Source organism: Amblyomma mixtum, chromosome 5 (assembly GCF_055824585.1).
Source record: "Amblyomma mixtum isolate Tamu chromosome 5, ASM5582458v1, whole genome shotgun sequence".
Classification (NCBI taxonomy): domain Eukaryota; kingdom Metazoa; phylum Arthropoda; class Arachnida; order Ixodida; family Ixodidae; genus Amblyomma; species Amblyomma mixtum.
The window spans coordinates 164,033,728-164,046,295 of record NC_143016.1 but is presented as its reverse complement, the minus strand read 5'-3'; the positions used below and the strand labels follow the sequence as shown (position 1 = coordinate 164,046,295).

The window sequence follows — 12,568 nt, the reverse complement described above, 5'->3', positions numbered from 1 at the left end:
GTCGAGGAGGACCTGGCGCAGGTACTTGAGGAGCCCATAACGGCAGCAGAAATCGAAGCTGCAATACAGCAGCTGAGCTTGAACAAGTCGCCTGGGCCGGACGGCCTCGGTGCCGCACTTTACAAGGCTTTGAAAACAGAAATGGCAATAGCATTACAGCGCGTAATAAGTGAGTGTTACGAAAGAAAGTTAACTCCGCCGTCTTTTCGAACTTCCAACGTGGTGTTGATCCCAAAATCGGACGACCCGAGTAGGTTGCAGTCAGTTGAGTGTTACCGCCCACTAAGCTTAACTAACGTAGACTACAAAATTTATATGAAAGTGCTAGCCGGACGACTCCAAACAGTAATTAAAACCCTTGTTGGCCCACACCAGACCTGTGGCATAAAAGAAAGATCCATTTTTACTAACATACACGTAGCTAGAAGTGTCCTTGAATGCTGTGATGCAACGGAGGGTCGTGTCACCATGATGCAACTGGACCTGCATAAGGCGTTTGATAAAGTTGTGCATGAAGTTTTGTTCGTGCTTTTGGAACATGTGAATGTAGGATGTATCATCACTGATGGCGTGAAAATGGTTTATGATGGCTGTACATCAAGGTTCATAATTAATAACCGCCTGAGTAATAGTATTCCTGTCTTGTTGTCAGTGAGGCAGGGTTGCCCTCTTTCTCCACTGCTTTTTGCACTTTACCTGGAGCCCTTTTGTTTAAAGCTGTTAACTACGCAAAACATTCGAGGTTACGCCTTTTGTCATAATGAAGTGAAGGTATTGGCATATGCAGATGATATAGCAGTGTTCTGCAGAGACCAGGAAAGCGTGCAAGAAGTGGTGAGAGAAGCCGTAAATTTTTGTGATGCAAGTGACTGCGCGATAAGCTGGCAGAAATGTTTTGGTTTTTGGCATGGAAAGTGGCAGGCCACGCCAGAAGTATTCTGTCGAATGAAGTGGGTAGACACGCCAGGAAAGTACCTCGGCGTGCCGCTAACCAACTACAGAGAAAGCAAAGAATATTGGGCTCATGAAACCGAACGAGTCAAAGCTCAGACAAGCAAATGGGGCGGTCACAACTTTTCCATGTTCGCAAGAGCTATACGGTGTGCAACATGTTTTTAGTAGCGAGGATTTTTTACGTTCTGCAAGCGTTAACTTTGCCAAGGACTTCAGTGCAAAGGTTGCACAGAGTGTTTGCAACATTTATTTGGGCGTCAACATGGGAACGTACCAGCCGATGCAATCTGTTCCACAAGGTGCGGAACGGGGGGCTAGGGTTGTCAAATTTATTTCTGAGACATATAGTCAATAGATTCTTTTTCTTGCGTCAAGATAATGATTTTCTGCGAACTGTTATACAAGTGCGATTGTCAGAATCACTGCCTGATAATGTTGTGTCAACTATGTCTGCAGGGCGGAGTGGGTTAAGTGCTTTTTTGCAAGAAGTTGTTGCAGCAGTCCGTATTCTTCGGTCAAAATTTTCCGATGAGTATCTAACCATTGTAACAAGGAAAAAGATGTACAGGGACGTGCTTGATGTGTTTCTGCCAGTGCCTGTTTATCGCAGTGCATATCTTCTGGGTCCCGAAAGGGATGTGCTAAAAAGAGTCAAAAGAATGCCGGTGAAGCCTTCAGTGCGTTCTTTCTTTTTTCAATTGCATACTGGAACCCTCGCAGTGAAGCCATGGTTGCAAAGCAAAGGCCTTTTTGTACCTTGGTCAGTAGAGTGTCTTGTTTGCAAGAAAGTGGAAACTATAGAACATATCTTTCTCGAGTGTCATGACGCTGTTTTTCTTTGGGATGTGTTGAAGCGCACACTGAAAAAAGATTTTCCCCTGACTCCTTTTGGAATACGCTTCCTACCATGTGCAGAGCCAGGTGAAGTGCCTTGCGACCTGCTAATGTTGCTCTGCATGCACAGCCTATGGCGTACGCGAATGGATGTCAGGCATGAACATGTTGTTGTGAATCCGGCTCATCAGTATTTCATTGAGAGCATCATGTATACTCAGGAAGTTTTCGGACAGCAAGCTCCTCAGCCTGAGTGGCTGCCTGTCCTCGACCAACTAAAATCATTTAACCCATTTTATCATCGTGCATTAGCTAGAAACTGACCTGTGCTTTTATTGTCATGTCATTGTATTTTTGTTTTGTTTGCCCGGCCAAGTCGGTACTAAAGAAAAAAAAAAGCAGTCGTGGCCGAGTGGTTAAGGCGATGGACTTGAAATCCATTGGGGTGTCCCCGCACAGGTTCGAATCCTGTCGACTGCGCGAAAGAGTGCTGTATTTTATTTTGCGTCCTCTCGCTTCATTGAATTGGAGATGACGAGCGAAAGCGCCCTCGTGTCGCAGTCGTGGGGATTCCACTTCCGGCCGCGATAGCGAACGGACGCGTGTGAAATGGGCTCCGTTGGAGCGGTATCAGCGGCCGTGTCCGGCCGCGGTAACAGGTTTTCTTCTGCATCGGATGATGAGTATCGTGTTGTTTTGCCTAGTCTGCCTTCAGGGCGTTTGGTTTTGAATACCGTTTTTATGCATGCGGACGTGAGAGCACGGCCCTACCGAGTAGAAGACTTCAGGGATACGCTGGTGAATTTGAATCTGCTCCCCGAGGTTACGGCCTTGGGGGCGTATCAAATGAATCACGTGTGGGCAGTTACCTTCAAGTGTGACGCAGGTGTGCAAAGACTGCTCGCCAACAACGAAGTGCAAGTGAAGAACCATCGCTGCGTTCTCATCGACCCGTCTCACCAGGACCTACGGTTGAAACTGCACTGGCTGCTGCCCACCGTCCCCGACGACGACGTGCGGGCGGCTTTGCTAGTGTACGGGAAAGCGACAGATGTGGTCAAGGAGCGTTGGAGGGTGAATGGTGTGTCTGACAAGAGCTCGACGACCCGGACAGTGACTTTGAAGCTCAAGGCCGGTGTGAAGCCGGAAGATATACCGCATCAGCTTAGGATTGCTGGTGAGCTGGCCCTTGTCGTGGTGCCGGGCAGGGCACCCCTCTGCTTGCGATGCCAGAGCACAGGCCACATACGGCGTGACTGCAAGGTACCGCGCTGTGTGCTATGTCGTCGCTTTGGCCACGACGAGACCGAGTGCGTGCGTACCTACGCCAGCGTCGCAGGGCCCGCGAGGAGTGACGATAACTCGGAGCTCCTAATGGATGAAGCTGATGGTGAAGCAGCAGCCAAGGCGGAGTCGGAAGACAAAGCTACGGCTGGAAATGAGCCGGCTGAGCAAGCCTCGGGCGAAACAGTACGCCAAGGCACTCCGAACCTCGAAGAAAATGGCACACCTGAGAGAACAGAAGACCCAACGACGGCGAGGTTGGTTCAGGACGAGAAGATAAACGCGACCTCGATGGGAAGCGCCAGCGAGGGGGAGCAGAACATGGACACATCAAACGAGGGCACCGCCGCCGCGGCGACTAAACGCTCGCACGAAGTCGTCGAGGAAGATGACACATCTTCTGGCCCGCCCGTTAACGGAGAGCCACCGTCTAAAGCAGCTCCCGTGCGTCGGTCGACGTTGCGACCTCGGCCGAACATCCCTCCAGACCGGAGGACGACGACGAGGGCGACGACGCCGCCGCCGACGCAGCCGCCGCCGACGCAGCCGCCGCCGCCGGCGGCCTCGTAGTTGTAAGTTTTGGGACTGGACGAGCGCTTGTTCTGGCGCTGAGGATGCTTCTTGTCAACGGTAAGCACCATCCTCTTGGTCTCCTTCCATACTACAATGGCGCTGCCAGATAGAGCTTTGCGATTCGCCACAATCAATGTCCGAGGGCTATGTGCGAGGGGGAGGCAACGGCAGTTATATAGGTTGTCAACGGAAAAAGATTTAGATATTATTGCCGTACAAGAGACGAAAATTGAAGGAGATGTTGAGACCGAGAGTATGGTGCTGCCTTTCATGTCACATTACTACGCGTGTGTGAGCCATGCGGTTGGGAGATCCGCAGGCTGTGTTCTTTTTGTGCGCCAACATTTGGGGCTTGAGGTGCAGGCCGTACGGTCGGATATTGCAGGACGTATGGTTCTTTGCGATTTTAGTTTTGGTTCAGTGCTATGGCGCGTGATATGCTTGTATGCTCCTAATGTACTCGAGGAAAGACGACAGATGTTTGAGGGACTCAAAAATTATTGCGATGTCGATCGGGAACTAGTACTGATGGGAGACTTTAATTGTGTTTTAGCGGCGCGAGATAAAGCGAACGATACACCGTACAGAGACGCCAGCACGGCAGAACTTCGAAGCTTAATCGATGAATTTGGGCTCGAAGACGTAGCGGAATGCTTGGACGACGACCACTGCGTTCGCTTTACGCATTTCCAAGGAGCCAGTCACGCCCGGCTTGATAGAATGTACGTTTCGGCCGAATTGACAGCGCTTTGCCGAGAGTACCATGTGCAGTCTGTGTCATTCAGCGACCACTGTCTTGTCTGGTTTGATATTAAGAACAAGAAAGAAAATAAAAATAAATTCACATGGGAGTTATGGAAGTTTAACGCGAAGATTTTAGATGACGACGTTTTCAAGGAACAAGTGTCAAGTATGCTTGAAGAAATTAAGGATGATACAGCCACAGTGGTTTGCGAACAATGGGAGACTTTCAAGCAAAAAACTAAAATGAAAGCGTTGGAACGAGCTAGCGCTATAAAGTACGAGAATGATAAGTATGAGACGAACTTACGAAAGAGCCTGCAAATGCTAATAAATCAAGAAAACTCAGCTCCAGGCACGTTCAAGGCTGACATCTGTTCGCTCAAACATAAGCTCGAACAGTTTGATATCGACCGATACCGCGGTGCGCTTGTACGAGCCAGAGCCGATAAAGAGATAACCGGTGAGGCACCAACTAAAAGAGCACTGGCAAGGGAAAGAAAATGGGCCCGCAAGAATGTGATTTCCGAAGTTGAACAAGACGGCATTATTTTGAACGAACAGAACGACATCGAAAATGCTTTCACCCTGTTTTACAAAGGTCTATTTGCGCTTAGAGCGGTAGACTTAGAAATCTTCAGGACAGAATTCCTGGCTTTAATGCCTAGGATTAATGACAACTCAAAAGAGGTGTTAGAGCGCCCGATTACTGTCGCTGAAATAGAGTTGGCTATCGATGACTTAAAACGAGGGAGGTCACCAGGACCAGATGGATTAGGCGCCGAATTCTACAAGACTTTCAAGAATGAATTAGCCCCTATAATAGCCCACCTTTTAGAAGACGCATATGAACGGAAGCGCCTACCGCCTTCTTTCCTGGCCACGCATACAGTTCTCATCCCCAAAACAGAGGATCCAATCGCTTTAAGGCAAGTAAAGTCCTATCGTCCAATCAGCTTAACGAACGTCGACTACAAGATCTATATGAAAGTACTGGCTAAAAGACTTCAAACGGTTATAAAAGAGATTGTTGGACCACACCAGACTTGCGGTATAAGGGATCGGTCAATATTCACTAACATTCACACGGCGAGATGCGTGCTGGAGTGCTGCGATGCACTAAACATGAACGTCGCAATGCTCCAGCTCGATTTGGAGAAAGCGTTCGATCGTGTACCACATGAAATCTTGTTTACACTTTTGCAACACGTCAACGTGGGAGCAGTTATCACAGAGGGTGTCGCGATGGCTTACAGGGGATGCACAACGCGCCTAGTAATCAACAAATCGGTAGGAGCACCGATCGAGGTGCAACGATCCGTGCGACAGGGTTGCCCCCTCTCACCATTACTTTTTGCCTTATATATCGAACCCTTCTGCCTTAGTATAATAGACACCAGCTACGTAAAAGGCTTTAAATTACAGCTAACCGAAGTGAAACTGTTGGCATACGCGGATGATGTGGCGGTTTTCTGCGTTGACAATGAGAGCATCTTGAAAACGGTGGAAATTTTTAAGCGTTTCTGTGATGCCAGCGGCAGCGCTGTTAACTGGGGCAAGTGCCTTGGATTTTGGCACGGTTCTTGGGCGACGAAACCAGGCACTTTCGCCAACATGCAATGGGCTGATACACCAGCGAGGTACCTAGGTGCTCCTTTAGAGTTTTACCGCGACAGTGAGCCCTACTGGCGGAGCCAAGTTGCAGAAGTGCGTGAAAGAACGGAGAAGGTTAAAGGAGGGGACTTGTCTATGTTTGCGCGCAGCACTGTGTGCAATGTGTTTTTTGTTACCAAACTGTGGTATGTGCTAAGTGTTTTGCACTGCTCACGCGCCAATGTACAAAAGTTGCACCGTGTATTGGCCATCTTTGTGTGGGGGTCGGTATGGGAGAGGACAAGCCGTACCAACCTCTTCCGGAGAGTTAGTCAAGGAGGCCTGGGCTTGTCGCATTTATTCCTGAGGCAAGTGGTCAACCGTTTTTGTTTCCTTCGAGATGTGAAGGACCCGTTTTTGCGTACTGTAGTACAGATCAGATTGAGCAGACTTTTACCGGATTTTGTGGTATCTACCGAGTGTATACCAGGAGGTGTTTTTGGATTCCTGAAGGAGGTTGCGGTTTCCTGTAACTTCCTCAGCGCACGATTTTCCTACCAATATCTTGCAAAAGTAAAACGCATACAGCTATACAAGGACCTTACAGACCTGGTTTTTCCTGTGCCACTGTATCGAACAATGTACAGCACCCATCCAGGCAGCGATGTTTTAAAGCGTGTGAAGCGAATGTATGTAGCTCCGGGAGCCAAGTCCTTTTTCTTCAGGCTGCACACCGGAACGTTGGAGGTAAAAACTTGGATGGCAGAGAAAGGATTGTATGTTCCATGGGGTGATCATTGCTTTATATGTAGAAAGCCAGAAACTATCGAGCATGTTTTTTTGGACTGCTGGGGAGGAGTGTTCTTTTGGGACATTCTTCAAAGAACATTGAAAAAAGATCTGCCCCTTGACCCCCGTGGGATTCGTTTCCTAGCAGTGGAAAATGAAGAAGGTGTACCGTTTGACGCAGTAATGCTCATGGGATTGCACTGTATTTGGAAGGCCTGCATGGCGGCCCGACATGCTGACATCGATGCAAGGCCGGCGCAGGAGTACTTTCGCGAGTCTGTAGGCAGATTCTTGGAAACCTACAAAACTTTGAAACAAGTGCCTGAATGGGTACCGAGAATTGAGCCTCTAGTCCATATGAAACGCTTTTAACGCCTTACGTCAGCCAAGGTGTGGTTGATGGTTTTAGCCCATACCGACGCCATGTACCATTAAGTGTGTGTATACTTCTCTTGTTGTGATGTATGTGTCTAAGCAGGCAATAAAAAAAAAAAAAAAAAGTCGCAGTCGTGGCCGAGTGGTTAAGGCGATGGACTTGAAATCGATTGGGGTGTCCCCGCACAGGTTCGAATCCTGTCGACTGCGCGAAAGAGTGCTGTATTTTATTTTGCGTCTTCTCGCTTCATTGAATTGGAGATGACGAGCGAAAGCGCCCTCGTGTCGCAGTCGTGGCCGAGTGGTTAAGGCGGTGGACTTGAAATCCATTGGGGTGTCCCCGCACAGGTTCGAATCCTGTCGACTGCGCGAAAGAGTGCTGCATTTTATTTTGCGTCCTCTCGCTTCATTGAATTCGAGATGACGAGCGAAAGCGCCCTCGTGTCGCAGTCGTGGCCGAGTGGTTAAGGCGATGGACTTGAAATCCATTGGGGTGTCCCCGCACAGGTTCGAATCCTGTCGACTGCGCGAAAGAGTGCTGTATTTTATTTTGCGTCCTCTCGCTTCATTGAATTGGAGATGACGAGCGAAAGCGCCCTCGTGTCGCAGTCGTGGCCGAGTGGTTAAGGCGATGTACTTGAAATCCATTGGGGTCTCCCCGCACAGGTTCGAATCCTGTCGACTGCGCGAAAGAGTGCTGTATTTTATTTTGCGTCCTCTCGCTTCATTGAATTGGAGATGACGAGCGAAAGCGCCCTCGTGTCGCAGTCGTGGCCGAGTGGTTAAGGCGATGGACTTGAAATCCGTTGGGGTGTCCCCGCACAGGTTCAAATCCTGTCGACTGCGCGAAAGAGTGCTGTATTTGATTTTGCGTCCTCTCGCTTCATTGAATTGGAGATGACGAGCGAAAGCGCCCTCGTGTCGCAGTCGTGGCCGAGTCATTCCACTTCCGGCTTCCGTGGGAGACGGTCGTGTGATGGGAAGCTCTGCGCACGCTTCGTTATCGGTCATGTCTGGCCGAGGTTTCGGTGAGCGACGCCCACCAGTGGGCTATCGCTTAGTTTTGCCTACGCTGCCTTCGGGAGACGCAATGAAGACAGCGGTTTTCCTTCATTGCGATATTGCCGGGCGGCCTTATCGCATACAGGATTTTCGTGAGCCTTTGGAAACTGCCGGTGTTCTACCTTTCGTGGCTGGCATTGGGGCCTTTCAAATGTCGCATGTGTGGATGTTGAAGCTGAAAACTGCGGAAGCGAAGGAACGACTGCTGAAAGAAGGAGCACTTGAAGTGAAAAAACGCTATTGTGCGGTCATAGACCCCAACAAACGTGAGTTGGCCTTCAGGGTGCACTGGGTGCCTTTCTACGTGTCGAATGAATCTGTGCAGAAGGCTTTTGAAGAATTTGGAGAGGTGACAGACGTCAACCGCGAGCAGTGGAACAGTCCCGGTTTCGAAGACGTCGAATCGACCACCCGTCTGGTGCGTATGGTTCTGAAGGAGGGGCTCTCTATCGATGATTTGCCCCACATGCTCAAGTTCTACGGAGGAAAAGTGTTGGTGGTGGTGCCTGGACGTCCACCAATATGCCTACGGTGCAAAAGGACGGGACATATTCGACGCGACTGCCGCACGCCAAGATGCAGTTTGTGTCACGCCTTCGGACACGAACGGGAAGGGTGCGTTCGCACGTATGCGCGTGTGGCCACGGGTACTGCTCCGCCGCAAGACGACGGCAGCGAGCTGCTCATGGACCAGGAGGAACTGGAGAACGCCGGAGCCCCGCCCCCTTCAGGACTCAGCGACGGCCCTGCTTCCCAGCAGCCGGAGTTGCCCGCTGGCGACGAGAAGACACAAGGTGACCCAGCTGCAGAAACGACTGGGAAGAAGGCGGATGCTGCTGCGGCGCCAGAAGAGCCAACGAGGGAGAGCACTTCAGGCGGCCACGACTCCGAGGCGCCGATGGATGCGACAGTCGCTTCCATTAAGCGACCTCGTGACTACGAAAAGGCACCGGCTACGGAACGAGAACTGCGTCGGCTAGAAAGGCATTGGAGAGGGGAGGGAGCCAAGAAAGGCAAGTTAGCCTTGTCGCGGTCCACGTCGCTAACTCGCGACGAGAGGCCGAAGCAGTGAGCCTTAGTCACTGTTGTTTGTTTGCTGTGTGCACGCTATGGCTTATTTGAAGAAACCGCTAAAAGTTGGCACTCTGAACGTACGAGGGCTTGCCTCGAAGCGTAAGCAAGTGCAGTTGAACCGACTGTTCGGGGAGTTAGATCTAGATATCGCGGCTATTCAAGAAACAAAAGTTGAGGATGAGCAGCAAACAGATAACATGGTGCTTGGTTTTCGTTCGCATTTCAATGTTTGTGTAAGCCATGCGGCTGGTTTGTCGGCGGGATGCTGTCTTTTCCTGAGGAAAAACATAGGCATAGTGGAGGAACAAATAATAACTTGTGCAAGGGGGCGGTTTATCGTGTGTGACTTCACATATGAAACATTCGCGTTGAGGGTTGTTGTCCTGTATGCTCCCACGATACAAAAGGAACGGCGCGGTTTTTTTGAACAGCTAGCCTCGTTCCTTGATTGCAGTCGAGTGCTCATACTATTGGGAGACTTCAATTGCGTTTTGGACCCTAAAGATCGTTCAAATGTAAAGGACGTAAAAGACCCGAGTGTTGATTTCTTGAAGAGTGTCCTCAACGAGTGCAGCTTGGAGGATGTAATAGGCCTGGCGAAGAGTCAGAATCACGTGCATTTTACGCATTTTCAAGGTAGTAGCCACGCACGACTGGACAGAATATATGTGTCGCCGGAGTTTTCACCTTCCCGTGAGCAGTATGAAGTGAAGCAAGTGTCATTTAGTGACCACTGCCTAGTTACGGTAACTTTGGGAGGAAGGAAGCAGCGTAAAGCAAAAATGAACTGGGATATGTGGAAACTAAACTCAAGGCTTATAGAAGACGACATATTTTTAAGAAAAGTTAAGGAAAGCATGGATATGTTTAATAATAGTAAAACAGGACGTATTGAATCTTGGGAATGCTTTAAGCAGGAGTTGAAAATGCATGCCATTGAGCGTTCAACCATAAGAAAATATGAGGAAAAAAAAGAGGAAAAGCATTTGCGTGAGCTTTTGGCGAATTTAGGGCACGAAGAGGAAAAAACGCCGGGCATGTTCATGCATGATATAAAAGGCGTCAAAGTTAGGCTAGAAGCTTTAGATGCTCAGAAGTACAGAGGAGCAGCGATAAGAGCACGCACGGAAAAATGGCTTACTGGTGAAATGCCTACAAAACGCGCGCTCACAGATGAAAAGCGATACGCGCGGTCAAACGAGATATCAGTTATCGAATACAAAGGACGAATCCTCAGTGAACAAAGTGAAATTTCGAGTGCATTCGTGGAACATTACCGTGAGCTGTTTTCACGCAAAGCACCAAGTGAAGAAGGGTTTCGGGAAAACTTTTTGCCACTTATGCCAATATTAGGAAATGAGATAACTGAAGAACTAGAGAGCGAAATAAGTATTAAGGAAATAGAGACAGCAATTTAGGTATTGAATGCCGGAAAGTCGCCGGGACCTGACGGTTTGACTGCTGCCTTTTATAAGAGCTTTAAATATGACATTGCTGCTATGCTACATAAGCTTTTCAAAGAGTGTTTTGAGGTCGGTAGGCTGCCACCTTCGTTTAGCAATGCTCATACGGTCTTAATTCCTAAGACAGATGACCCTACCAAGCTGGTAAAAGTAACAAGCTATAGACCGATCACGTTAACAAACGTTGATTATAAAATCCTGATGAAAGTGTTAGCTAAGCGATTGCAATACGTCATAAAGGATATTGTAGGGCCTCACCAAACGTGTGGCATAAAAACAAGAAGCATATTTAAAAATATTTATGTAGCACGCAGCGTGCTCGAGTGCTGCGATGCTTTAAATAAGAAAGTGGCTATGGTTCAAATTGACTTTGAAAAAGCATTTGATCGGGTGTCTCATGAAATACTCTATTGTTTGTTGGAACATATTGGTATTGGTTCGGTTGTTCTCAATGGGGTAAAAATGGCTTATGCATGTTGCTCGACACGACTTATGGTAAACAAAATATTATCTGAAAGAATTGATGTGAGGGCTTCTGTTCGACAAGGATGTCCACTGTCCCCTCTACTTTTTGCAATTTATTTGGAGCCTTTTTGTAGGATGATAACTGCGAGCGAGCACATCCGAGGTTTTAGGTTGGGAGCGTGTGAGGTGCGAATACTGGCATATGCAGATGATGTTGCCCTCTTTTGTGAAGATCGCAAAAGTATTGTAGAAGCGTTACAAGTAACCGAAAGGTTTTGCAGGCAAACTGGTAGCGCTGTTAATCTCGATAAATGTCTCGGAGTCTGGCATGGGCAATGGGACTTGGAACCAGAATTGTTCTGCGGGGTCCGATGGGCTACAACTCCCGGAGTTTATTTGGGAGTCCCGCTGGACAGATATGGGGAAAATACCAATTACTGGAATGAAAAAGCGGAAGAAATGCGGGACCGGACCAAGGGATGGATGGGCCGTAATCTTTCTATTTTCGCGCGCGCAACTGTATGTAACACCTTTCTTGTGGCAAGGATCATGTATTTACTTCAAGTATTATATTGTGCACGAACCAATATCCAAAGGTTTCATCGGGTTTTTGCGGTCTTCATTTGGGCGTCCAATTGGGAACGAATTCGCAGAGATAATCTCTTCCGGAGAGTAAAGGTCGGGAGACTGTCTCTAATGCATCTCTATGTACGGCAGGTTGTTTTAAGGTTTTGTTTCCTGCGTGACCAAAATGACCCCTTCCTGCGAACATTCATACAAACCATGTTATCCAGTGCACTTCCAGAATTCATTGTCTCTTCGTGCAATGCTCGGCGGTACACAGTGTCTCGCTTCCTGCGAGAGGTTCTCTGGTCATTCAGGTTTTTGCAAGTGCGGTTCTCGCTAGAGTATTTAGCGAATGTAACGCCGAAGCGCTTATACAAGGATCTTATTGAACAGTTGTTTCCAGCGCCACTGTACAGAACCTTATACTTTGAAGGCCCTAGGAAAGACGTTCTCAGGCGAGTTAAAAAGATGACTGTTGCACCTGGCGTCAAAACATTCTTTTTTAAATTACACACAGGAACGCTACCAGTAAAAACATGGCTAGAGGAAAAGGGCCTTTTTGTTCCTTGGGGCTCGAACTGTCTCCTGTGTAGAAAACCGGAGACGGTAGAACACGTGTTCCTCGACTGTTGGGATGCGGTGTTCTACTGGGATGTTTTGCAAAGAACCCTAAAAAAGGACTTGCCATTGACACCGCGCGGAATTCGGTACTTGACCACTGAAAGTGATGTTGCACAGTATGACCAGATTATGTTATTGGGCCTTCACAGCATTTGGAGGAGTAGAATGGCTGT

General features: G+C 48.6%; 1 protein-coding gene and 6 non-coding genes across 7 annotated transcripts; all 7 read left to right on the top strand.

Annotated features, from left to right (window-relative positions):
• The first annotated feature begins 2,186 nt into the window (after positions 1–2,186).
• On the top strand, positions 2,187–2,268 carry TRNAS-UGA (transfer RNA serine (anticodon UGA)). The gene has a single exon. It is a non-coding gene; the product is annotated as a tRNA-Ser (tRNA).
• A 104-nt stretch (positions 2,269–2,372) lies between these two features.
• Positions 2,373–12,384, top strand: LOC149344407 (uncharacterized). The gene is made up of 3 exons (XM_089547227.1): positions 2,373–3,516; positions 8,531–8,999; positions 12,368–12,384. The coding sequence occupies exons 1-3, from the start codon at positions 2,398–2,400 to the stop codon at positions 12,382–12,384; spliced, it is 1,605 nt and encodes a 534-aa protein (XP_089403353.1). The 5' UTR covers positions 2,373–2,397.
• TRNAS-UGA (transfer RNA serine (anticodon UGA)) lies at positions 7,272–7,353 on the top strand. The gene has a single exon. It is a non-coding gene; the product is annotated as a tRNA-Ser (tRNA).
• On the top strand, positions 7,431–7,512 carry TRNAS-UGA (transfer RNA serine (anticodon UGA)). Its single transcript has one exon. It is a non-coding gene; the product is annotated as a tRNA-Ser (tRNA).
• Positions 7,590–7,671, top strand: TRNAS-UGA (transfer RNA serine (anticodon UGA)). The gene has a single exon. It is a non-coding gene; the product is annotated as a tRNA-Ser (tRNA).
• TRNAS-UGA (transfer RNA serine (anticodon UGA)) lies at positions 7,749–7,830 on the top strand. Its single transcript has one exon. It is a non-coding gene; the product is annotated as a tRNA-Ser (tRNA).
• TRNAS-UGA (transfer RNA serine (anticodon UGA)) lies at positions 7,908–7,989 on the top strand. The gene has a single exon. It is a non-coding gene; the product is annotated as a tRNA-Ser (tRNA).
• Positions 12,385–12,568: the final 184 nt, after the last annotated feature.

What these genes read in the sequence shown, in the direction of transcription:
- LOC149344407 (XM_089547227.1), top strand. Translation starts at nt 2,398, where the DNA reads ATGGGCTCCGTTGGAGCGGTATCAGCGGCCGTGTCCGGCCGCGGTAAC. An exon ending in CACCGTCTAAAGCAGCTCCC is followed by an intron (nt 3,517 to 8,530) that starts GTGCGTCGGTCG and finishes GAATCTGTGCAG; the next exon opens with AAGGCTTTTGAAGAATTTGG.